Source organism: Hoplias malabaricus, chromosome 11, assembly GCF_029633855.1.
Source record: "Hoplias malabaricus isolate fHopMal1 chromosome 11, fHopMal1.hap1, whole genome shotgun sequence".
Classification (NCBI taxonomy): domain Eukaryota; kingdom Metazoa; phylum Chordata; class Actinopteri; order Characiformes; family Erythrinidae; genus Hoplias; species Hoplias malabaricus.
This window is the reverse complement of record NC_089810.1, coordinates 14927824-14955496: the sequence shown is the minus strand read 5'-3', so window position 1 is coordinate 14955496 and position 27673 is coordinate 14927824. Positions and strand designations below refer to the sequence as shown.

Sequence of the window (27673 nt, the reverse complement as noted above, 5' to 3'; positions counted from 1 at the left end):
CGTTTCCGTTCCATCCCGGTCTGTTAATTTTCTGAGATTTCTGTAGTCTGTGGGTGAGAACTATTTTCTAACTGTGGGTATGAATGGCTGGGCTGAGTGGGCTGTAATGTGTGTGGAGATGGAGTGGTCCAGTGTCCCTCAGTGAGCTTTCTACTTCAGCAACAGCAACAGCAGCACACACAGGCCAGGGCCTGAATGAGGGCATTAAGAAACGCAACAACAGTGTTTGACAGTTGCTCGGTCTAATCCCTCTGGAGCTGATAAGCAGTGGCTAAACAAACGTAGCGCTAGCAACACTGGGGTTGGAGATAAGAGATGCACATGCGCGCATGCACACACACACACACACACACACACACACACACACACACACCCTGACACACTCACCCATACACTGTCTTATCACCCTCTAGTTCACAGAACACACAGCTGAGTTCACAAAGCTTTTGGCAGGAAGCATTTATGTGCAGTGTGAGTTTGTGTTGTGTGTGTTTATGTGCAGTGTGGGTTTGTGTTTTTAGTGATTGTGGGGGGCTTTTTCTGGCCCTTTCACTGCATGGAAGTTCAGAGGCCTTACAGCAGCCGCAGCATGTGTGTGTGTGTGTATGTGTGTGTGTGTGTCAATGTGAATGTGAACCTGAGGCAGCTACCGTTTACTTCTTGTGTATCAATTACAGCTAATTCAGCAGGAATGCCAGCACTTTCAGTGCTGTCTTATTGCTCTGCAGTGCTTTTCTCTGGCCAGCGCACACTGTCTCTCTACCCCAGGAGACAAGCCCGCAGCAGATCACCCAAGATCTGGACGGTGTCGATAAGATTTGTTTATAAGGGTATCAGAATATCAGATTATATTGTCGCTGTAATACTGCGATTCCAAATGTCTTTTTTTTATTTGTTATCATCCAGATTTACTTCATCACATGAAAAATCTCACGATGCATGAACCCAAAAATTGACACGACATGACATAGTTATGTGGCTTTGTTTCCCCATGTTAATGTAGCCCGGCTTTCTGAATACTACTCTAAGCTTTGTTTATGCAGCAGCATGCTTGGTTGCATAATTAAACATTAAATCCATGATGGCGCTTATTTTCTATTTCCTATCAACACTGCTGAAACTGCAAAATGTATTATGTGACATCATAACCTGGTGTACGGGTACAGACAGTAAATCATTGAGCACTGCTACATCTCACACAGGCACATGCAAACCGCTGTTCATTTTACAGTGATCACACCCAGATTGTTTTGCTGCCTTTTAGAAAAATACACACACACAGAAGCATTGATACTGGCAAAAACGCATACATACACTTGCACACTGTCAGATGGCAAAGAGCAAGAGAAAGCCTTCATTATATGAAGCCTGTAAGTGCCACAACCAGATGCCAGATCAGCTGAATGTCATATGGTGTGTACTTGGTGAGTGAGTGAGTGTGTGTGTGTGTGTGTGAGAAAGAGAGAAAGTGTGACTACTTGCTCTGCTTGTTTGTTTGTATGCGGATTAGGCCAGCATAGCTAGAATGCCTCTCATGCATTCCTCTATGTTTCCACCAGTATTTTGTACTTAACGGTCTCATTCCCAGTGCTGATACTGCTGTTCACCATGAGGGGGGAGGACAGAGTGTGTTAAAACTGCATTACCCACAGTTCCCTGCAGCTTTTTTTTCTCATGATTGGGAAAGCATTAATGAGCTCCTGTTGGAGGCGGCTGTAGTTTGTTAATTGGAGCACGGGACCTTGTCGGTTCAGTGGGTCGCTGTATTCCAGTTATGGTTTCCGCAGTGTGGCTATGGAGACAAGCTCAGCATGTGTCTACAGATAAACCTGGAGAGAGAATTGAACTACCATCAGATATTTATCACACAAACACACACAAAGTTTCCCTCTAAACTGGTTCTTACCCTTCATAGGGATGATTCCATTCTTTTTCTCTCTTACTCTCTGTCTCTGGCTCTCTCCCTTTGCCAGGTTATTAGGTTGTAATTGGGGCATTCAAGTGTGTGTGTGTGTGTGTGTGGCAGGGGCTACGTTCAGTATGCTCTGGCAGAGTACAGGGAGCAGTAATTAGCAAACTGCAGGCAGCATCAGAGCTTTGATTAGCGATGGCTCTTGAACCATTAATGCTGGAGACCGCCGTGTCGTCTGCATCTCAGAGAAGACTCTGTAGAGAGAGGGAGGGAGGAGAGAGTGTGGGGAGAGAGGAGGGATGCACAGAGAGAGGAGGAGGAGGTGGTGGAGGAGGACAGCAAACATTACTGGTATAAAGAGAGTGCATAAGAGACCTGGAGGGAAAAGGAATAAGGAACAACTGAGAGAAGGACTGGGATGGGGTGAGCTCGCTGTAGGAAAGACTCTACTTGGCCCTAGTGGCAAATGAGATCACATTTGCCCTCACCCAAACCGAAAAAAAACCCATAGGGGCTCACACATCAACAGAGAGAGGGAGGGAGAGAAGGGAAGGTGCAGCACATTGCCCTCTTTCGAATAGGCCTGTAATCACCAGTGCATTATTCCAGTGTTCTGAAAGAGGCAGCTGGAGGATGCAGCTGTGCAGCTGAGGATGCTGCTAGACTCGAGTGTGTGAAGGTGGAGGCTGCACATGGTGCTGTCTCACCCCAAGCAGGTGCAACTCCCAGCCCACCGCTGCCTGCAGCCCCTTTCAGCCCTTGCTGCCGCAGCCCGGCTCCACCCCGTTGCCTCCTGGATTCAGGACAGAAAGCAGCTGGGTCTGGATTCTGCACTTATAGGACCATAAGGGAAAGACCCATGGAGCTGCAGACTCGGAGGCTTGCTTTTGAGAAATACTATGATTATTAATAGTTAATAAAATTGAGTCCTTATTATTTAATCAGTTATCATGGCTATCAAAAGAAATAAAATGTCTCCAATGCTGTAATTTTACAGGAAAAGGTAAAAACCTTCCTGAAATTCATTGTAAAAAAAAAAAATCAGGTAGGTTTGGAGTATTTCTATTGGTCCATTCTTCGTGGAATTTTCACACAATATGGAGGACAGCTGCTGTGTGCACATGATATAATAAATGAAAATCAACATGATTATTAAGTTAGTTGGACAAAATATAAAATTTATAGTCAGTTAATTGATTATAAAGTCATCATTAGTTATAGCCCTGCTTGTGCTAGGTGATATGAGCGCAAATCAACATCATGATTAATTGTACATTTTACTACGATTGCGATTAATTAAAGATTATTTTGTTTTTTTTTGTTTTTTACCCTCATTGTTTAGTGACTCCAGTATAAAAGCTTGGATATTTTTTCTAATGTAGCTGGGAGCTTGCTACTTTTTATTTTTTTTTTTTTTTTTTTTTTTTTTTTTTTGAGCATTGTTCATATTTGGTGTGTGATTGTGCTTTTTTTTTTTTCGATTTTCGATTAATTGCCCAGCCCTAGCTCTGCTTATAGATACTGTGCATAGTTGGGCTGTACCCTTTCCACACACACTAGTTGTTGATCTGATGCATTGGAAATCTCATTTTGGAATGCATTAATTGCAAACTTTCACAGGTCGCTAATTACACAGGCCAGAAATACCTTTTAGTTGATGTGTAGCCTTTCATGCCCTCCCCTGGAGATGCCTAGCTAGTGACTCGCAGCACAGTGTGTGTGTGTGTGTGTGTGTGTGTGTGTGTGTGTGCTTGTGGAGGTGCAGGTGCTCCTTCTTCTGCATAAATGGTATTCATTTTTGTAGACCAAAAATATCCTAAGATGTATACCATCCGAACGTCCTGTACCAGGGCGTGGACAACTGGGGCAGAGGAGAGAGTGAATGCGAGACAGAAGGGGTGGGAGAGGAGGAGAGAGCTGCTGTGGACCTAGAGAAAGAGGGATGAGGAGGCAAAGACAAAAATGGATGGAGGTGATTTAGCTCAGTGTGTTTTGGAAGGTAGACCTCCCTACTGCTCTCCTTTGTGCTCTGCCAGGCAGGTAGAGAAAGAGTGGGGGAGGTGGCTGTGTGACAGTGAGGGAGAATTACGGAACACCCCGCTGATCCAAAAGTGGAGGAGAACAAACGTGCGCCTTTGTCTCCATGTTACAGAGGCTTTCTCCAATTTGTGTGTGATTTTGTGTGATTATGTGTAGCATTGTAATGCTCATCTTTAGCCAGCAGAGTGCATTAGGTAGGATCTGGAAGGCAAGCCTCTGAGCCGTGTGTGAATGTGTGTGCGAGAGCAAAATGCAGTAGGTGGAGAGAGGCTATAATGGTTCCCCTGCTGTCTGCTGTAGCTCTTTAATGGAGCTGGATGCAGGCCTGGGGCATAATGATGGCACACACACACAGACACAAACCTCTGCAACTTTCCATCCTGAACTCACCTGTAATAAATCTCCCACCTGTCTCTTTCTGTCTCTGTAATATATAATGACATATAATACATAGAGATCAAGATAATTATAATTGGAGAACCCTGTTTGGTTTGTGTACCCCTCACAGAAGCCCTTCTTATGGTGTCAAACGCCCCATCTTGCTGTGGTTTGGACATGTTTGGCACTTACTCTTTGTATACAAAGTCCAACTCTTGTGTGAGTTTTGGGTTAAAATCTATTAATCACTAGCTAATTTGAAATCGGAACTGTACGATTTACGATCAGTACATCTCTAGCGTGTGCACACTGTGTATCTCCTCACATTTCATCAAGTAGCACTGACAGAACCAGTCAGTCCAGGCTGGCTGTGTGTGTGTGTGCGCTATCCTCCAGTTCTTCAGGGGTGTGTGAATGTGTGTGTGTGTGTGTGTGAGTGCGCGCATGTGTGTAGTCCTCAGGCTGAAATGCTGACCTTGTGGGCACAAAGATGCCTCTCCTTTTCTGTCTAATAAGCACGCGGATGCTGGCGCACACCCACACTTGCACGCAGAGTAATTTCCAGGTAAGGAGAGGCAGATGAATTACACTAGATAGCAGCATCCACAGCACTGTGCTTCTTTTAACAAGCTGATAGGCAAATCTGTTCCTGGTTAAAGATTAACGGCTCTCTAGGGCACCCTGCCTGTTATCTGCTCAGCAGGCCAGGCCACACCGGAGCCGCTGGGGATTACGCTGTGTGCCTGTGAGTGTTTGTGTATGTGTGTGCTTTTCTTTGTGTGTTTGTGTGTTTATTTTGTCTGTGTGGGCGGGTATGTTTGTGTGCATCTGTGTGAGTCCATGTGTACTTTTATGTTATCAGACAAGACATACGCAAGCCCATAACTCTACAGACATTCCACTCTAGATCAGGCTTGGCACAGCTGACCTGTTTTTACACAGCAAAGTGTTCCTGCAAATCGTTGGTAATATTTTGAAAATAAAACATCATGATGCTATAAGACATTTTCATTTTACTCAGTATGCATCACAGTATTAGGGTGTCTTATTTTGACGTGGACACAATCAATCTGCAGGAATGATCCCACCTTTATAAAGGCAGTAAAACATTGCCATGTTTATAATTACACCACAAGTAACACATCTTTATATGCCTTGTTTTAATACATATATTACAGCAACAATACTATATTCCGTCATAAATTCAGTCAGTTGCATTATTTCTGTAGCAGTTCTCAGCAGTTTTACACATCGTTTGTGGAATTAATTCTTTTGAATGTTTTCGGTTTATTGTGGTCACAGGGAACTGTTCTGTTGGTTTCCCAAATGGCACGAGAGAGAACAAAGTGAAAAAACTTTATATTCAGTGTTTCTAATTTTATGTTTTCCATAAATGGTGCCCACATTTGGAGCTCTCTCCCATCAAATAGCGACTTCAGGTAGAAGTGCAGAAAAGGTGCAGGTAAAGAATCCATGTTACATACCGCATTTGTAAATGGGCAGCAAAGGCTCAGGCTGATGAAGAGTTCATCAGGTAGTAGACCTCTGAGCGATCTCATAAAGAGTAGTAGAGCTCCCTCTGCTGGACAAAAGGATGTAGATAACTATATGATGTGCACTGGTTTTGCATGGATACCACAGAGATCATCAATTTCTTCCATTTTTATCTTTGTTAGACTAACATCAAAATAACTAATGGCTTGCTTCTGGCTGATGCTGTGATCCTTTGATATAAATTTTGAGAAACATGGGAGCAGAAATAGGCTCAGGAAATGCTGGGCTAAATTTAGCTTTTTGAATATTAAGTTAATTCAGATAAATACGTCTACCCAAGCTGTAATGTCAATTCTTTGTAGCCTTTTAAACTTACACTTAAAAATATTGTACATTACATATAATTCATATTTGTAATATTTAGGCTAATATATTCACAGCTTCTTTACCTCTACTATGTCCATCGAGATTAATGAAGTCTAATCTCTTCTGACCAGATCATAATTAATTATATTATTATATTTATTCTTTATCATCATTCACAAGTTTGTGAATTTCTGTTCAGTTTCAGAAGAGGGCACTCTGTGGTGTCTATGTCGTGTAATCACCAACCCTTCTCTGGAGATGTGCCTTTCTGAAAAGTCACGTCCTGTCCACATTATAATACTACACGTTAGTTGGATAAATGGTGACAGATTTGTACTGGAACTGAATTCTGTGACATTGCAGATCTTCAGGAGCAGTGTCGGTGGCCTATGGTCTACATAGTAGAGGGTAAACCCAGCCCTCGTGAGTTTTCACTGTGTGATAAGTGGAGCAGGTCTGGCTGACTGATGCATGTGAAACATGATCAGTTTGCATAAATTGCACTATAGTGTCACCATCTGTCCATGTGATACAGTGAATCAAAGCTGGGCCATGTGAGGGAAAGCCTTATCAAATGATGCACATGCTGTTTCTGGGTGTGTGAATGTCTTCATTTCACTTGGAAGTATATCATTCTCTTTCATGCCTCAACTAGTATTGCTCTAACGTTAAAGTCCAAAAGGTCTGTGTCTTACTTCTACTGGCAGTAATGCAGAGTATTGTTTGCCACTAGCTAGCTTCCTGAGTGTTTTGTATACCTGTGTGTGTGTGTGTGTGTGTGTGTGTGTGTGTGTGTGTGTGTGGTAATAGCCAGCCATGCTGAACTGAACTGAGTGTTGTCGTTGACATGGCCCTTGGCTCTCTGCGGGTGGTGAGTGGTTGTTCTCTTGGGTAATCTCTCTCTTTTTTTCTGCCTCCCACTTTTTCACTCCCTCTACTTCCTTCTACTCCCTTTTCCTTTCTTTTTTGCTATACATTTCTTTATCTCCCTCACTCCTCTGTCTCTCTGAGAAAGCTGTGAGCAATGAAAGGAGGAAATGAGTAAAAGAAACAAGTCACTGTAGCCCACGATGATAATGGCAGTGAGGGGGTGAGGAGATTATTCTCTTAAACTTTTTCATTAAGCGTAATAAGAAGTGGTAGAAGAAGAGACAGGATAAAAGAAGTAGTAGGTCTTGCATGTAGCACATTTGAAAACAATATATAGCCAATATGACCCACAGTCTCTCATTAACTGGCTTCCGGAGATTATTACGTTTTATTTCATTATTATTGTGTATATCAGGCATTAAAATAGCAATTCAAGTCGTTTGGAAACTCACACATTCCAACCACATTTTATTAACTTTTTAAGTTGCTTGTTTTGAAATACTTTTATTAGAAGAGAACAAAATCAAAGAATAAAACTAAGACATTTAAATCTGCTGAAGTGCCCTTCAAGTCCTATACCCTCAGTTCAGTGCTGTAATAATAGCTGAATTTAAGGTCATATAGGCCTCTTTTCAATTGAGATTTTTGTCTGACTCATAGGCTGTGCAAATTGTGTGTGTGTGTGTGTGTGTGTGGGAGGTGGGGCGGGACATGCTGCTAGTAAGTGAGAGAGAGAGAGAGAGGTTTGTGCAGGGCAAGGTCTTAATAGTGCACGCCAGAACAAGCCTCCACCTCTGCCTCAGGCTCTATCTTTACACACACACACGCACACACACACAAACAAACACACGCACGCACGCACGAAAGAGAGATACTCAAAGGTTGAAAACCTGAATTTGGGTGAAGAAGATGAGAAGCCGTGCAACAGCACACACACATATACACACATATATAAATAGAGTGGAGAGGCTGAGTACAGATAGACATAGAGTAATATGAAGAAGAAACAGAATGGGGACTTGGAAATGGAAAAAAAAGAGTGTGAGAGAATGGGTCAGATGTAGTGACCGTGTCAGTGTGGTTGAAGAGGCAGCTGACATCCAAGGCACCCCCCCCCCATCCTCCCCCTTGCTCCAACCCGCCCCCAGCCGCCCCAGCAGTGGGAGCATGCCTCTGTTATCTCCGAGAGGCTGAGGAATTATAGGTTGAGAGGGGAAGAGGAGGAGGAAGGGGGTCATGTGACATAGCAGCAGCTGCTAGGCTGAGAATTTCTGTTTTCACTGAGTGAGAGAGAGAGAGAGAGAGAGAGAGCAAATGAGCAAGCGCAAGTGAGATATAGGCAGAGAGAGAGAGTGCGCTCGTGTGGTGTGTGTGTGTTTGGTGTGTTGCTTTGTTAGATAAGCTACAAACGTTCTTTGTGTGTGTGTGTGTGTGTGTGTGAGAGAGAGAGAGAGAGAGAGAGAGAGAAAGAGAAAGAGAGAGAAACTGTGAGTGCGAGAGAGAGAGAGAGAGAGAGACAGACAGACAGACAGAGAGAGAGAGAGGGAGAGGGATAGCGGGAGAAACATGGTGATTCCCCCGGCTGCTCAGGCGAGTGAAGCTTGCTGGAAGATGCCGCGATGGGTGAGCGAGGCTCCACTCCTTTGTGCAGTAAGCAGACGCTGCTTTTTTTCTTTACACAGGGAAGGAGGGTCGAGGAACAGCCGGTGTGGGTGTGTGTGTGTGTGTGTGTGTGTGTGTGTGTGTGTGTGTGTGTGCGTGCGTCTCTTAAGTGTGAATTCCGGTATGTGTGTGTGGTAAGTGCTGTGTCTGTGAACTAAAAGCTGTGACCACAGTAGTAGATGAATGTGCTGTTTCTCAGAAGTTCTCTGCGCTGAACTGAAACGTTCTCCCAGAGAGCGTGTTCTACTTTGTGCTGCTTTTTCAGCTTCGCTGGTCTGGTACCATCTGCCTACTCTAACGTTCTGCACAATGTTGTCTTGAACTCTGTGTGTAGTGTTTGTGAAGGTTTTGTGTAATTCCAGTCATTTACCAGCACAGACTTAGTGTGTGTCTGTTCTATGTGTATGTGTCAAAGATTTCGCCTCGAGCACTTGTGGAGTAGCATTTTGTGTAGTGGTTTTGATGTGGGTGAGTTGGGACTATTCGAATGACTGTGTAGGGTGGTGTGCTGCATTTATGTGTTTGGGTTAGCTTAGCTTAAGCAGCTGCAGTTAAGGTGTAGGTGTGCATTGGGAGGTGTTGGTTTCTTTGGTTTGCGTTGTTATGTGCCATGTCATAATATACAGTTTGTGTTTTTGTTTTGCGTTAGTTACTGTGATGTATGGTAATATCAAACATATCAGTACAAGTGGACGCTTACTAAAACAAGTATGTTTCAGAGCAATATTTGTAAAGCAAACGTATATGAAAAAACTGGAGCTTGCCCTCTGCCCACAATTCTCATATTAGTGGTTTTGTATTATTTTATGATATTTTATCGCTGTCACATCTTTATTAAACTGGAAAGTTGATGTAACACTTATTTATTTTTCGTCCAATAAGAGAACAAACATATTTATAGTATATTTTACTTCTATCTTGTTTTAATTTGGCCCTATCTTCAGCGAATGGTTGGTTTGTTCCTCGGTGATGCCTCTGTCATCTGTACCTCGGAGTCAAAGAGAGCATAATTGGCACTTGCTGTTCTCTATCACTCACGCAGTGCTTGTAATCAAACTAGTCTGTTATGGTTCTTCTCCAAGCATGTTCAGCTTGCCTGTGACGTGTTAGCAGCAGTTTAAAAGTTTGAAGCAATCTATGGCTCCATCAGTTTCAGAGGAACTGTTACAGATGGGTGGCATCATTTGATTTGGAGAGATACAGTATGTTGGGTGGGAACTGGCGCTGACTAACATTGTTAAACAAAATAAATTGAGGCGTCCCCTCTAGATATTCAGTAGGTTATTGATTAATAATAAAGTGGATACTGATTATCACTCAAGGTCATTTGAGGTATTGTTGTGCCTTTGGTTAGGTTATATGCAATATGTGTTGCTGTATTGTGTAACTTGTAGTGTATACTCCTGTGGGTGCATGTGTGTTTTTTGTGTGCTATGCTCTATGTGTTTTTGCTGTGTAGGTGGTAGCAGAGGGATGCAGTAGCAGAAAGGGTCAGTGGTAGGCTTAGTGCTGTGTTTCGTTGCACTACAGCACAGTGCTGGTGACATTGTTAATTTCATTATTAATTGCTTTGGGAGTTCAGCTGGAGTGCAGTAGGTGAAGGCGAGGTTATTTTAACAGCATTCCAAATAGCAATATTGGGGTCTCACACAATCACACAATCACACACACACACACACACACTGCCCAAGTGACCTCACACCTCTCCCCACTGAAGGAGATTTTCTCTCCCTCTCGGATTCCGCTCGTCCCTCTGTGCCCCAGGCCTGGCCTATATTTAGACCCGCCTGATTTGATCACAAACTACATCAGTTAATGATGATCCGCTGTACAATATCAGCCTTGACTGTTTGCTTTAAGAAGCTGGACTTTGTGTAGACCCTTTTTGTGTGGACGCTTGTGTGTTTGGGCATTAATATTTATGTGTGCATTTTTAGTGTGTGGGGATTCCATATTGGCTGTCATCGTGGTGTCTTCTTTCACTGTGAACTGGGGAGAGAGCACTCGTAAATCCCTCTCTCTAAAAACAGAAGAAGAAAAACACCACAACTCACATCAGCCCAGCAGATAAATGTGTGTGCCTGTGTATGGTGAGGATGTCCAGATATTGCTGTGTATGGAAACTTTAAGCCACCTCAGTTAGCAGAGCTAATTTAAGAGCAGAGTTTGAATTGTGTTGAACATGTCTGGATAATTGTAGAAATCACAAATATGAATTACTGTGGGTTCTCTTATTCACGTCTTTCTCATGATGTTGAAGATCCAGCCATGGAAGAGATATATATTCTACATCCTAATTAGCAGGTACTGGTAATTAGTGTGCTTTCTGTAATAATGATGATTTATCACGCAGCCTATTTCATAATTTGAAGATGGTTTGGTGTGCACCAGTTTAGCTTTATCTTTCGGGATTTCAGTATCTCAGTAGCTCAGGGTAACACACAAGCTCTGTTAGGACACTTGTAGCATCAAAGTATGTAAACTAATCATGCAGCAGAGGCACAGGTATTGCTGTGTTCTGGTAACAATCTAATATCAACAGGAAATGTCCTATGGGATGTTGAAAAAAAAAACAACAACAAATCACTTTAATCCAGTCCTGTATCAAATCTAGCCTCATCAAGTTTTAAGGTAACCACACAGACATTGAGCGAACACACCTGACTCCTCATAGTCACAGAGGGAGTAGAGGCTCGTGTGATAGACAAGGGGTGATGTGACTCTTTTCTTTTTAGTAATTTTGTGTTTTTTTACAAACATTTACAAAATTTTATTCTACAGGTTTAAAAGAGATTAAGAAATGTGGAAAGAGAGTGCATTGACAACTGACTAACTGCTTTGTATAATAGGATAAATATCACTAGAGAGGCATCAATAATATTATAAAGACATTGACCATTTAAATGGTGGTGATGAATACATATCTGAAAGTTATTTTTCTTTTGTTTTATTTAAATGTATTATTTTACCAAAAATCTTAGCCTGTGTGGGCGTTCAAGCAGTGGGGACTCCTCTTCACAATGGTGTGGCCATGACTGACCTGGAGCATAACCCCTGACCTCTACCTCTTTCACTCACAGCTGTCAGTGGCATTCAGTGTCTTTGTGCATGTGTGTGTGTGTGTGTACATGTGCGTCTGTGTGCTTTTTGAGCTTTGACATACTTATAAAAGCACAATTGGTCTGTGCTTGTTTGTCTGTGTGTGTAATTTGTAGCCGTGGGCCTGTTCGCTTAAATACATGACTCAACAGCTACTGACAGAGTGAGTGTGTCACAGTCGACTCAAACCCTCCCTTAGTTACGAGCTTAAAACAGAACCAAACAACCCTTCATTATGCCTTATGTCTCTTATCGTCTCCTCGTTTCTTTCTGTTTTGTCTCAGGCATGAGCCATGAGCCAAAGTCACCATCGTTAGGCATGATCTCCACGGCGACTCGCAACACGGCGACGGTCAGTCCCCTCACCCCGTCGCCGCTCAACGGCTCCATCGTGCCCAATGGCAGCCCTGCAGCCCAGTCTACACACTCCGGATTCGCAGCAGCCCTACGCAAGCTGGCCAAACAGGCTGAGGAACCTCGAGGTAAGCCCCGCCCACCAGAGTGCTGACCTCGGTAACCCGCCGCCTCTGCCCTCTGACTCAAGCGCGGCAGAGTGTTACGCAGGGTCTACAGTGGGGGAGCCTGTGTCTCTTTGGCAGACTCTGTAATAGCTCTTAAGTAGAATTTACACTGAACTGAATTAAGTGCTGTTCCCTTGGGAGGCCCTCAATGACCCACTTACATGACTGATCAAAGGACTGGAATCCCTCGTCATATGATGCTGATACTGATATTTCATTCAGTAATAACTCATACAGCATAAAATGACGTATCACAAACTAGGCACCCAGAGTTATTTTTGTATGTCACAATAGGAGATGCGATATCAGAGTTCAGACTTTGGCTTCATCTATATTAAATCATTAAAACATTTTGGATTCATGTGTACATGTGTACTCTGGAGCTAACTTTGTCGTTAATTTAGATCGTGCTTTGCGTTGTGACAGCTTAAAGGAGCAGTAGGTTGGCAGTGCTCCACTGAACTGTAGTAAGATGAATAGAGCCTGTTGTTGCTACTCCAGGTTCAGCGCAGCAGAAAATGCACTATGTAACATTTGGTTAAGAGGATAAGTAGTAAAAATGTTTTCATTTTGCTTTATTTTATAATATTGAATAATACAGTATATACCTACCATAAATATATTTATTTACTATTATGTATTGTCAAATTACCCCTTTTTTGAATGTGTGAAGTTGCAGTACTTTCATATTAGATTAATAGATTAACTTTTGGATGGTATTGTAAACTGTGCGTCAGTACTTACTGAGGAATCTCCTTGACGGTGTTGAACCCGCTGAGCTCATTGCTGTTTGCCGGGCCTGTGCTCAGCCTAGTCAGGGGAGAGCCCCATTGACGGAGTGTGGAAATGGTGGCTTCATAGCATACGCTTTATTGGGGGTTATCAAGGTTAAACATAGTATGTGATTGATTTTGATATTATTGCTACAAGGATGCTCTTTTTTTCTTTTTTTCTTTTCTTCATCTGTAATGTACTGATTTTTATTCAATTATTTCCTTATCAAGGATTGTGGGAGGAGCTATCTTGGTGTGTGTGTGTGTGTGTGTGTGCACTTGTGAGAGAGTCAGGGCAGAGGTCTGTAGTTGCTGAAAGTAATCTAGAGGAAGCATGGTGCATTTCTCTCTCTCTTTCTCTCTCTCTCTCTCTCTCTCTCTCTCGCACTCTCTCTCTGGCACTCCTCCAACCGCCATCACTGCCATCATTTAACCTCGGCTACAGTGAGGAGCCACTGTATTCATAAACACACATTTAAACAGATCTGTATGTGTATGTGTAGCTCTTCTGACCGTGTGCCAAAAAGGGGTAAGGAGTGAAGAATGTTTGTGTATACTTTCACGTGTGTGTGTGTGTGTGTGTGTGTGTGTGTGTGTGTGTGTGTGTGAGTGAGAGAGAGAGAGAGAGAGAGAGAGAGAGTATTGTCTGTTGAGAGAAATTCTTGAAGAGTTTGCCAGGATCACTGATATACTGCAGGCCCCTTCCCCCTAGACAGAGAAAGAGAGGAGACAGGCAGACAGAGACAGTGGTGGCTCCGGCTCCCTGCTGAGGGTATGGGTGGCTGTAGTGTGCTTACTGTTGTTCTTTTGTCTGTAGCTTTTAAATTAATTTTGCAATTAAAATGTAATTACATATTTAATAGCTTAGTGAACTACTCAATAAGCGACGTCAATCAGTTTACATTCTGTATCAGCAGATTGGATTGTTCTATTTTTTTTTGTTTGTTTCAATATCAAGAACTGATATCAAATAATGTGTTTTGTTAAATATTATATGGATTAGTAGAACTCCTCCACTTGTTGTGGTGAGTTGTAAACAAGTGAAACAATATTGATTACACCATTATTTTATTATCACTGCTGAAAACTGTACGTTCATGATGGTGAACCACTGGCTCATGGCCTGTGATCCTTAAGGACAGATTTGTTTGTACCTTTATAAGATTCTCTTGTAGCATAACACCAGCCATGCACTACTGTAGGACTCTGCTGTTTTTACTGATTCACCTTCCACACACCCTTCCACCTACTGCTCCAGCCAAGCACCCTGAAACACTGCTCTTAATTCATCTTCACACTCTCTCAATTCATCTTCTCTCTCTCTCTCTCTCTCTCTCTCTCTCTCTCTCTCTCCCCTCTCTCTCTCCTCATTTTTTATTCCTCTTCTACCTTTTTGTCTTGCCCTCTTAACTGCACTCTCATCTCTTTCTCCAGGTATCCTTTCTCTTGTGCTTTCTCTCTCTCCCTCTTCCTCATTTCTTCCTCTCTCTCTCTCTCTCTCTCTCTCTCTCTCTCTCTCTCTCTGGAGCTGTTCTCAGGACTTTGATTTATGACTCTGAGAAGAGTGCACACAACCCCAATTTTTACTAATCCACCCTCACAGACACTTCTATTCCTTTTTCTCCTCCTTCATACACTAGTCCTGAACAATAAACATGCACTTTGTTCTTAAAAAAGCATACACCTCACATAGAGCCTCTCCCTTTCTTTTTTAATCCATTCTCTCTCTCTCTCTCTCTCTCTCTCTCTCTCTCTCTCTCTCTCTCTCTCTCTCTCTCTCTCTCTCTCACATTACGTACACCTCTCAGCCCTAACATGATGACCACCTCCTTGTTTCTATAATAACTGTTCATTCTCTCAGCTCCACTGACCATGCAGGAGCACTTTGTACTTCTACAATTACAGACGGTAGCTCATCTGTTGCTCTGCTTACTGTGTTTGCCCCCTTTCACCCTGCATTTCAATGATCAACCCCCACCAAGGACTACCACAGAGCAGGTATGAATTGATATCTGATGGTGGATCATTCTCAACGCTGCAGTGACACTGATGTCGTGGTGATGTGTTAGTTTGTGTTGTGTACAAGGGTATCAGACACATCAGTGCTGCTGATGTTTTTAAACATTGTGTCCACTTACTGTTGACTCCTACCTTGTTGTTCCACTGTGTTCAAACATTCATAGACAGTAGCTCATCTGTTGATGTACAGTTTGTGTTTGTCTTTCACTTGGACTTAGGATGTTGCCCACAGGAAGTTGTTGGCTCGATGTTTTATGTTGGTGGACTATTCTTGGATGCTGAGGGTGTGTGTTTGTGAGTGCGTATATATATATATATATATATATATATATATATATATATATATATATATATATACACACACACGCACACAACACATACACAAAAGAGAAGAACAGAATATTCACTCTCTCTCTCTCTGTCTCTCTCTCTGTGTGGGTGGTGTATAAAAACAGACCACTGAGGGAAGACACACACTATGATTAAGCCACAAGCTTGTTAAAAAGGGTAGAAAAGCTGCTTGAGACTGAGGGTGAGTTGATTCACTGTCCAGATGCCCCAGCTGAGCACAGGGCAGTCAGAGAGCGTTGGAAATGTAGACACCTGCTGACCCCAACACACATTAACACTTTCAAGAGTGCTCTTGAGTGTGTAGACCACTTTACTGTCTTTTCCCTGCTGTGAAAATATATGTTCACAATACATGATGTGTCATTTTCAGCTGCCTGTGAGGAAGGTTGTATTCACAAAAAAACCCTGTTTGTTTGTTTGTTTATTTATTCCAAAGTAAACTCAGAAGTTTATCATTTTCATATTCAACAATGACAATTAATATGAAATCACTCATTACTATGTGTGTAGTAAAATAGGCCATGAACCGAAAAGTGAATTATAGAATTGTACATCTAAAAGACTGCCAATAATATTCAAAAAACATTCCTTAACAAGCTTATTACACTTTGTTGGAGCAGAAGCCATAGTTTCATTGTCTATAGTGCACTCTATAGGAAGTAGGGAGCCATTTGAGTTTCAGCCTAAAATAATTGCATAGGGAGCTGACATCTGGTCAGCTACTTGTTATTATGCAGTTATTGTACACTGGATGCTGTTGTTTATGGGCTCTGTAATTGGTCTAAATGGAGTTTTTATGACACATGCAGTTGTTCAGTATTACTTGAAATACTCAGAATAGCCACAATTGACTCAGAAAGTGCACCGTGACATCATATATTACGATAACAACCGATAGCTCTCCTACTTCGCCCACATTCTTTCCAAAACCTGGCATTCATAGGTTGGTCTTAGAGGTACAAACAGGCAGATTTGTACAGTCATACACACACACACGCACACACACACACACACACACACACACACACACACATGCAGAGTCAGCAGTGTAATCCCCTGTGGTGCCTGGCAGGCATTAGCCTTTTAGAGCACGCTGTTATCTACCAGCATATGCACTGCATTCTGGTCTTACCGTGCCCTAGACTTTGTGTGTGTGTGTTTGTGTGTGTGAGAGAGTTTGTAGTGTAGTAATAAACTCCTATTAGTTTAAACTCACCATTCTCACACGCGCACACACACACACTTGTACACACTGAGCACAGAGGCCTTTACCCAGCGTTGTAACTCTGTTTGATGAAACACTGAATCACAATGCTGTGGCGACTGGTGACTAATGAACAGTTCAGACTAACAGAAATTACTGATGGTGTGGCTACTTTTTTTCTTATTAAAATAAGCTGTGTTTCCTGTGATATTTACAGGAAGTGTGCTGATTTCCTGATTCATACACTATTTTATACAATTTCACACTCTTAGGTCAACACATTAACAACAGTTTACAGCATGGCTTTCTCTCCCTCCGTAATGTTATTCTCCATAATTTCTCTTTTCTTTATTCTTTCTCTCTCTCTCTCTCTCTCTCTCTCTCTCTCTCTCTCTCTCTCACACACACACACACTCACACACACACACACACACACACACACACACACCTTCTGCTCTCTGTAGTTCTTTCAATTTATATTTTTGGTTAATATTTTTTCTCTCCTTCTCTTTCTTCTCTGGTGCTCTCTAATTTCTCTATCCCTCTGTCCCTCTTAGCAACCTAATCTGTTTCTACCTCTCTCTCTCTCTCTCTCTCTCTCTCTCTCTCTCTCTCTATCCCCACTATGGTTCTGCAGGTGTGCTGCTGTCTGATTAATTATCCTGTTCCTTATGAAGTCAGATTTTAGAAAGCACATCCTTTCTCAGAGGGAGAAAAGGAAAGGAGGATGAGACAGAAAGAGCCTTTGGCTGTAGTGGGGGGGATGGTGCTGTAGCCCTAAGGGCAGCCATGTTTTGTGTGGGCAGAGTAGACATGAGGAAAATGGTCAACATGCACTGACCCCTCCATCTGGTAAAGGGAGAGCTTGAGTACAGAAGGAACATGAACACACACACACACACACACACACACACATACACACACACACACACACACACACACACACACGTTGTTAGTATACATTTATCAATATACCTTGAGGACTTATATCTGTATGTATTACTGTATTTTATGTCCATCCCTATATGTATTTTTAATCTTAGTTTCGTATGTGGTACTGCAGATATAGAAATGCTTCTTTCAGTTCCAGCTAAAGCTACATCTGTGAGGGTGAATATGGTTAAAAATGCCATGGTTTCCTAAAAACCAAACCAGAACAACACACCCACGTAAACACCCATTGGTGTTACTATATATATGAGCACTTCTGCTGATATAAATACTTGCAATGGCTAAAGATACACCCAATTCTAACTTTAACTTTAAGAGAAAAAGATTTCTCTCCTTTGTGAAGGCCCCTATAATATTTTGATCTTCTTCACAATTGTCACAGTTTCTTGTCACCAGGTAGATGTTCAGTGCTCACAAATTATCTAAAGCAGCACTATGTAAGAATTGTATTTTGTGGGCTCCCCCTGCAGGTGTAGAGTGTAAATCCTTTTTACCGCACTTTCATTAAATCAAGTCTCCCCCACTCCCAGTAATTTAACTCACCTAGTAACTCAACTAGTAAAAGTCAGTCCAATTTAAATAACAATAATAATAATAATACAAATAATAATGATGATACATTGACTGGAAGGTGCTAAGTTGTCTGTGTGTATGTGATGGACTGAATGAAGGAATTAATTAATTTATATATCACTTTTCAAGACAGTCTGTTTGCAGTGAGTGTAAAACAGTACAGACACCAGTGGTTTGAACAGGTAGCCAGCCAGTGAGCAGCTCCAAACCACGTGCTTAAAACAAGCTCATTTAATCTGTAGTCATTGTGACAGTTACGTGAGATGATTTTCCTTGGTTGATATTAGTAGCCACTAACAGCTGTGTTACTGGCTTCTAATTATTGTTGTCTGTAACATGTGCTGTAAGGCAATATACACTGTTCTCAGGAGGGGTTTCCTGTCTGCCTCCAAAAATTACATAGTGCAGTTTCTGCAGTGCTAAGCCTAGAAGTGTAAACTTAGAGGATCTGTTCTCCCTATTACACTCAGTGGAGTAAAATTTCTACATATTATTGGTTCAAAACAAGAACAAACACACACATACATCCTTCACATCCAAAACAAAAGAGACACTGCTAATCACATGATGCAGCACAAACACACATACATACACCTCTATTCCCCCCCACAAGGATCAGGAATCCACGTAGAGAATAAACTGATAAATGCAGAGATATGATCGGAAACACAAATACAGGCAAACACTCGTCCTCTGTGTGATTCTTCAGAAGACCCACATTATCTTCTGTTCCTCTTGTGAAAACATGCTGACAAACAGTCACGTAGTCACATCTCCCAGCTGCTGTGTCCCTCTCTCTTTCTCCCTCTCTCTCTCTCTCTCTCTCTCTCTCTCCCTCTCTCCCTCTCTCTCCCTCTCTCTACCTGTCTCTCTCTCTCTCTCTCTCCCTGTCTCTCCCTCTCTCTACCTGTCTCTCCCTCTCTCTACCTGTCTCTTTCTCTCTCTCTCTCTCTCTCTCTCTCTCTCTCTCTCTCTCTCCCTCTCTCCCTCTCTCTACCTCTCTCTCTCTCTCTCTCTCTCTCTCTCCCTGTCTCTACCTGTCTCTCTATACCTCTCTCTACCTGTCTCTCTCTATGTCTCTCTCTCTCTCTCTCTCTCTCTCTCTCTCTCTCTCTCTCTCTCTCTCTCTCTCTCTCTCTCTCTCTCACACACACACACACACACACACCACCCATTTCCTCAATCTCACAATGGACTTCTCTGAAGATGAACACAAATCTTGCATAAACACAATGCACACCCACAGCGATTGCCTCTGTGTATGCCTGAGCTTGTGAGTCTCTCTCTCTCTCTCTCTCTCTCTCTCTATATATATATTTTTTTTTTTTAAATCATTTTTTTTTATTTTTTATGTGTGTGTGTGTGTGAGAGAGACTTTCAGATTAGCAGGGCTTTGTGTGGTGTTGGCAGTGCATGACCAGAGGCAGCATATGGAGGCAGGCTTGTCGGAGCACTGCTATGCACACCAGGTGTGAAATGGCCTGTTTAATTAAGTGCTGATGTTGTTCTAATGCAGGCCGGGAGCACGGAGGAGGGTAGGGGAGGAGGGAGAGAGGAGTATGTGTGTGTGTGTGTGTGTGTGTGTGTGTGTGTGTGTTGGGCAGGCAGGCTGGGCGGTCATGCGTGTAGGCAGTGTGAGAGAGAGGCTGGGTTAATGGGGGAGCCCACAGAGAGCAGAGCTACACATTAATCAAAACGACACACATACATACTCCACTCCTCAGCTCCCCACTCTCTCCCTCTCTCTATCTCTTTCTGTCTTCTGTCTCTCTCTCTCTCTCTCTCTCTCTCTCTCTCTCTCTTTCTTTTTATGTGCTCTATTTTCTAACCCTCTCCCTTTTATCACCCCACCCCCATCCCCTTTCTCTTCTCCTGTTTATTTTAACACCTCATCGAGGACTCCATTTCTGGCATGTTTTTTTTTCTTTTTTCACAAACGAAGCTGTGCTTCCTCTACAATCACAGTCGGAGATGTCCAGCTATGGGTATTACTTCCTTTTTCAAGCAGCTTGCACAGACCAAGCCACGCCGAATAGATTTGAATGCTATTAGCATATCATAAAATGACACCAGTTTGCAGAGCCTCAGATGGTGTGCATGTCATTGAGAGGCCCATCTGCCTGGATGACGTTTTCTGGGGTTGGGTGAGGGGTGGCTCGCGGCCATTCAGGCACGGACCTCCAGGAATTCAACGAGGATGGGTGGAGACTGGCTGCAGGCAGCAGGAGCTTTGTTTGGGAGCTGGTCTTTGTATGTGTGTGTGTGTGTGTGTGTGTGTGTGTGCATGTGTGTGCACGCTGGGGGTAGAGTTCAAAGAGAAGATGAGCAAATAAAAATGCCACTTGGGAGTGTGTTTATCCCCCCACCACCGCATCTAGCTCTATCTATTTAAACCCCTCCCTGAATGCCCACTCTCACCTAATCACATGCCGGATGTACTCTGAAGCATCCAGTAGTAATTCCCCAGCTTTACCTCACTGTACCTGCTGTAAATGCACAGATAAAAAATAATGAGCATACCTCGGTTAGCCTAACAGGAAGCAAAACACCCTAAACATGAAGGGAGAGATGGACAGGAGGGTGTTGAAGGAAGGATGCTTTATGGAGAAGTGCCCACAGGAACATCCAGAAAAGTGGAGGGGCTGAGGAGCACAGCTCGAGGAAAAACAGCACGAGTGATGAGATGAAGGAATAACAAAAGAGAGGGATGGGGATCCTCTCACGTCTCACCTGCCTGTTTTTCCTGGTCCTTCTGAATTATTCATGGTGTCCTGGCTGGCTGCAGAGTGGAGGGAAGAGAGAGTGATATGAGGAAAAACAAAGAGGGCTAACGATGTAAAAGTAGACTCGAGTGATAGAAAGGGTGCGGAAGGAAAAGATAAAGAGGGGCTTCTAGTTGGAGATGAGAAGAGTGGTCATGATCTCAGGCTTTCATTATCTCTTTCACTGTTTTTCTCTGCTTGCTCTGTTTAAAGCATAATGCGTTTGACTCAGTTCTGTTGTGCACTAGAGCTGTCACAATTATTTTATTAAACTCATTTACCAAACATTTGGTCAAATTAAATACTTTTACCTATACTGGAATTTGCTTGTAACTCACTCTCACACACATTTTATTTATTATTTTATTAATGAGTTAATATTATTCATTCATTCGTTATCTGTAACCGCTTACCCCGGGGGGGGGGGCAGTCCTTCACAGGGCAACACACACACACACGGACACTTTTGAGTCGCCAATCCACCTACCAACGTGTGTTTTTTGGACTGTGGGATGAAACCAGAGCACCCGGCGGAAACCCACGCAGACACGGGGAGAACACACCAACTCCTCACAGACAGTCACCCAGACCGGGAATCGAACCCACAACCTCCAGGCCCCTGGAGCTGTGTGACTGCGACACTACCTGCTGCACCACCGTGCCGCCCCTGAGTTATTATTATACTATGACAAATAGAGAAATAAGGACCCAGTCTCATTGATGTGGAACATTTAACTAAACACTTGTGTGAGTTATAGGCCAGTTTAACCTAGAATTATTTTACCGTAAGTACCGTAACATAACTGTATGCGTTTTAAGTGATATGTTCAACAGGCCCGTCAACAGTTTAACCATTTCCCTTTTCTTTCATTTCAAGTGTTCATGCTACTGCCATTTATTGTTTTTCCTCATCTCTCTGTCCCAATCTCTCTCTCTCTCTCTATCTGAGGTATGTTGGCTGTATTGAAAGGCTCTGTGCTTTGAGTGTGTATTGATTGCTTGAGTGAAGGAGGGCAGACTAATGGCTGTCCATGCTGGGAGCAGTCTACTAATTGCTGTTGTGCAGACACGACACACTTCCTTTTTATCTCACCTCACAGAGTCCTGTCGCCTCATCTTATCCTCCCCCCTCTTACAGTTGCTCATCCCTCTCTCTTCTGTCTTAGTCGGGTCAGTGGTTCAGTGATTATTTTTTTTTGTCCTGCTAAGCTGACCTTAGATCTTTCTCTAAAGAAAAACGACTTGACCATTTTGATCTTGAATAAGATCATTGGCCATTTGTTACTTGTGTACATTTTAAATAAAAATTAGCAGGACCCTTATCTGTTTGCTTTTAAGTGTCAGAACCTGCAAGAGCAGGTATATTTCAGGATTATGCGTACTGGGCTTAATCCTCGTCTGTGCCATATGTCAATTCACATGACCGTATTGCAATATCTGTTTGGGTTTTTAACGTTATTGATACCAGTAGATTTTAAAATATGCATGCAATCTGCTAGCTAATACTAGCTTGCCCTTTTTCATCAAGTGGAGTAATTGTGCAGGCCTACTGAGGAGTTTTTAATTCAGAAATCATAGCAGCCTGTAGGAAGATACTGTAGATGAGGTAGATCATTTGAGCCTGTGATCCATAGAGAGACAGTTAGCTACTCTAAAGGGCCTGTTCAGTAGCTACAGGTGGAGTCCAACCTATACATCATTAATGACAGCTTTTAGTCAGCAACAGCTCTATAATTACTCCATCCAGAAGCCTGGCAAATGCCACCTCTCTTCCTCCACCTCCTCCTCTTCTGACTTGCTTTGTCCTTATGCCGTTAAAAGCCTTCCTCAAAAATGTCAGCTTTTAATGGCCTTCCCCAGGACAGGATGGTTTTAACACATCATGCATTGTACTGCATCTTTATAGCAGCCTAAGTGGAAACCAGTCTTGTACATTACACAAGGCAGATGTGTGTACATTTGATGGCAGCTCTTTCACCATACGTTTCTGGCTTAGTTTCATTCGCTCCACATGACTGCATTTCTAGGACGACAAGGACAAAATTCAGTCAAAATGCTGGCATAAGGGCTTTTCCAGTGAAATAGGCCCTAGGGTTTGGAGTTCAGTGGCCAGATCTGAAGGTTTCAGAGAGTAAACAGTCCCTATGTGAGAAAGATATATGAGGAGTCAAGGAGAAAACGGCCCTGCCAAGATATTAAGTGCTCTCATCCATTTAATGAGTTTCTGCGTACTTTTTTAGTGCGGATGATCCTGTGTGTTGAAGTGGGCTAATGGTCATAAGCACTGTGTTATCCCAGTTACCTGACAAGTGCTTCTTCTCTTCAATATAAATGTTTGGAAGTGACTCTGAGTCTTCATTTTTTCCACTAAGCTGTTGGAAGACAGTGTAGTGTGGAAAAGTTTTAAACAACCATTTGTCTGAAAGTGAGATGTTTATGAGTATGTGTATGTATGTGTGCATTAGAGTGGGCTTTTTGAGAACTGCTGTGAACAACTGTAAAGCCTGAAGTTACAGACCGATAGGAACTGAGTGACAGGGTTAATGTGGAGAGAAGGGAGCTGAGCTGTGTAAAAGTGCTGCTGCTGCTGCTGATGATGATGATGCTGCTGGCTCACTCTGACCATGACAGCTTTTCCTTGCCAGGGTGTATTAAGGGAGAAACATTCTCAAAACAACAATTGGAGGAGTTAGTCCTGCATACATGAGGGAGCCAGAAAAGTTAGAGAAATATCCTGAAATGATATATACATTGTGTGATTTCAGGAGTCCGAGCAACGTGGTCTAATTTTAAATGTTTCTTCAAAATTAAAAATTCTTCAAAACAAGGAGAAATATTTAAAGAATAATTATTGGATTCCTCTTGGTAGTGGCTAATAGTTAAGGTTTTGGTTTGAGAATTGGAATTGAAACAATTAAGTCATGCCAGCTGTAGCTGTGAGAATATCTTTGCTTATTAAATGATTCATTTTGGGAATCATGTAGTGAGCAACACAGACAACATTTTGTAACTTAATATGGATTGCTCTATTACAGCCTCCAAAAATTACTGTTGTTCAGCATATTTCTTCTGGTAAACTCATGAACACAGACACTATTATGTGCAGCAGATGCCTGAAGATTCTTAGCTGTCGACCTAGGGTTCTTTGTCACTTGTTTGAAGAGACTTATGGACCTCTCCTACTGGGAACAGCCATGGTTTCTTCCATTTACAGATTATTGGGCAGATTGCAGCAGATGGAATTGCAGGGAATGTTTTTTTGTAATCTTATGTCTGAGCATAGTTCACTAAAACACCTAAGCTCTCTGTTCTTTGGAGTTCCTTATCCTAAGGATTCTATAACTTTGTTTATTTCCTGAAGAAGTAAAAGTTTAATTTGTGTTAAATATAATTCTATTTATTGTTGGGTTTATTCAGAGACGATCGAGATGTGAAGAAATGTGTGGTTTTTCCTGCTTATCACTCAGATGTTAAATCAGATGTTTCTCGAACAGTTTCGGAACAGTTTTTTTTTTTGCTGTGTAGCAGGGAGTGGTATCCTGCTGAAAGAAGCTACTGCTGTTAAGAGAAACAGTTTTCATGATGGGGTATAACTGGTCTACAACAATATTTAGATACGTGGTATGTGTCAACGTAACATCCATGTGAATGCAAGGACCCATGATTTTTCAGCAAATTCACCTGTGATTTTAATGTCGTTGTGGATCAGTGTATATACTTGCATTTTTTTTTACTGAGGAACACAAAGAGCAGTGATGAAGCACTGAACAGATCCGACAGTCACTGTTTCGTTGGGATTCTCAGTGGGATGAGCGAGAAGTTAAAAGGAAGATTGAGAGAGAGGTTTACAACAATTACGCTTGTGATTGGCTAAGCATATGACCAGACTGTGACCCAACCCCACAGGCTCCCTGAGGGAGAACAGGAGTATATCTCTCTCTCACTCTTACTCTCTATATATTCATCTTTGAGTGTGTGTGTGTGTGTGTGTGTGTATGTGTGCATGTGTGCATGTGTGTGACACAGTAAGAGTGAGCAGCAGATGACTCTCACAGGGCTGCTGTGTCTCCATGATCACTGTCAGTGTCTAATGGCTGCCCAGGGCCGTCCATCTGTGCACTGTGTGTGTGTTTGTGTGTACAGGAAGCCTATTTAACCACTGCTGATCTCTGTCAAGTACTGCACTGCCTCCAGTCATGCCACAGCAGCCTTCTCCTAGTCTTCTGCACTCAGCTGCCTGCTAGGCCACAGATACACAAAGGAGAAATCTACTGATATATCTTTTCTTTGTTGTTTGTTAATGCCTTAATGGAAAAACACCATACAGCTGTATTCAGATGTGATTTTGTGGCACGTTTATATATGCATTTTTCAATCTGTTTGATTCAAATCCTTGTGCATAGAGTTGTGCAGAAAACAGTATATAATATCAATTCTGTCATGTCACTTTCTCAGTACTTAATATACATCACAATATAGAGTATGTTTGACTAAATATTTTTTAAAACACAGTTTTAATGACCATTGATGCCATTCCAGGGCTCTTTGCAGGGGGTTGTTTTGGGCTTGGGTTATTGTGAACTCTAGTGCTGTTGCAGTGACTACAAGATTTAACCCAGTTGCAGGAAATAAAACAAACGTGCAGTTTTTCTGAACAGTAAATGAAACAAAATGTCACTTTCTCTTTATTATTCTGTACATATTTTCCTGCGTTGCTTAAATTTGAAGTGTGAAATACAGTCAAACCAAATGGAAAGAAAACAATCAATTTCACTCTGAGTCAAACAGCTAAATAGGTGAGAGAGCAGCTTTGGCATTGTTGGTTACTGAAGCATTTTCATCGACTTATAATGAAAGTATTGCAGTGTTGTTCGTGCTGTAGGTGTACATATGGCAATATCGGTTTGAGAGCATGTGGTTTCCTGTGGTTGATCATACTGACAGGCTGCAACAGTCATATAGCATTTAAAACGAGGAGTAGCCTCCTGAAGGAACTTTCATATTTCATAAATTTGTTTCCTCTGACCAAAGTTCTGAGAAACACAAAAGAAGAATCTCAAAATAAATTCTTTGTCCTCTGTCTCCCCCATTTGTTTCTTCACTCTGCAGGTTCTTCTATCAGCAGTGAGTCATCTCCAGTCTCATCTCCTGCCACTAACCACAGTTCTCCAGTGAGCACACCCAAGCGAGGCCCCCTGGGTCCAGTGATAGTGCCCCCTGGAGGCCACAGTGTACCCAGCACGCCACCTGTAGTTACCATCGCCCCCACCAAAACGGTCAACGGCCTGTGGAGGAGCGAGAGCCGTTCTGTGCGAGAGGTAACATACTTAACAAGAAGCAAAAAAATTGTGCCCACATCCCTCTCATTTCTTCCTTCTTTTCACCTCTCCTCTTCTATGATTTATAAGCCAGTCTTAACAAGTCTTGCTATGGTGAGGATTTTATATGCTCAGGGCTGCAGCTGCTATGTAATGCGTTCACACACAGATATTTGTTGGGGGATTAGTGGATTTAACGGCTGGCCTGTAACCCATGGCATGGCAGAATATATGTGACATATGTACATGTGTCACAGCCAGCAGCAACACTCCCACCCCCAACCCGCCCCCTCAACACGCGCATTAAACAATGCCAGCAGGCCACAGAGCTGACCGCTTCAACGGCAACCAACATCTGTGCCCTCTCCCCCTGCTCTTTCCCCCCACCAATGTCCAGGCCCCAGTAGTCAAGTGCGTCCCTTTCCCAGACTCTTCTATCTTTCTCTTCCCATCTCTCTCTCTCTCTCTCTCTCTCTCTCTCTCTCTCTCTCTCTCACTCACTCTCAGTGTAAGAGAGGCATGCTTGCTTTGATAAGGGGTAAAGGATTATGGCAATCCACTAATCCTTCTTATCTGCACCCACTGGCTAATGGTGGCTGCTGCTACACAGCCACAACTCGTTACTTTGGAGACGAACTCACTGCTAGTGACAGCCATGGCCATTGTCCTCCCGTCTTGTTTTTGCCCTTTGCCCCGTGTGACCGGCTCCATTAGCCTAGTGTTCTAGAAGAGGTCAGAGATCAGCTGGACCCCTTGGGCAAAAAGTGGTCAAGGAAGTCAGTGTGAGCTTGTGCTAAAAACTGCTAAGCATAGCTGCAAATTCAAAACGTGCACAGAAGTATAAAGGCTGAATTCTCCTTTTGCTGGAAACTAATACGTGTTAATCGTTATTGTGGTACTGGACTTTTGGCCTATGACAAAATGCTACACAACAAACACACAAACAAACAGATAGATAAATAGATACAAATGGAGCACCTGACAACCTTGCAAGACTTGATAGACCAAAACAAAACTGACACCATCAGATGAACATCTTTAAAATTTAGGAGAAAATTTCCATTCTTGCTTCGGATACAAAATAAAATTCATAGATGTTTCTGTCCATACTTTCACTATATAAAGACAATTCAAATTTTTTAAAGAAGAAGCTAGTGATGTTCTCAGGGCAATGGACTGTACATCTCAGCGCTATCTCAGACTTCAGCATCACTAAAATTGTTTGGGATTCGGCTGGATTGTGAAAAATGCAGATTTCTTTGAAAAAAACGGGAAGAAACACAGTAAAAAAGTGGACACTTAACATTTAACAGACTTGTGTCTCTTGTGCGTGGTTTCTGACTTTTATATGCCAACAGATAAAGTAAAAAGTAAATAGTT

At 42.5% G+C, this 27673-nt stretch overlaps 1 protein-coding gene across 8 annotated transcripts in view; it reads left to right on the top strand.

Moving 5' to 3' along the window:
• Positions 1-27673, top strand: part of gse1b (Gse1 coiled-coil protein b) — a 247540-nt gene that overhangs the window by 202162 nt on the left and 17705 nt on the right. For 5 of the 8 annotated variants that reach the window (XM_066685208.1, XM_066685207.1, XM_066685211.1 and 2 more), the window contains 2 exons: positions 12106-12303; positions 26085-26293. In XM_066685208.1, the coding sequence (XP_066541305.1) occupies positions 12106-12303; positions 26085-26293 (407 nt within the window). Of the gene's footprint in view, positions 1-8576; positions 8711-10923; positions 11027-12105; positions 12304-26084; positions 26294-27673 lie in introns of those variants that run through there. The other 3 variants (XM_066685213.1, XM_066685212.1, XM_066685215.1) reach the window with 3 other exon arrangements.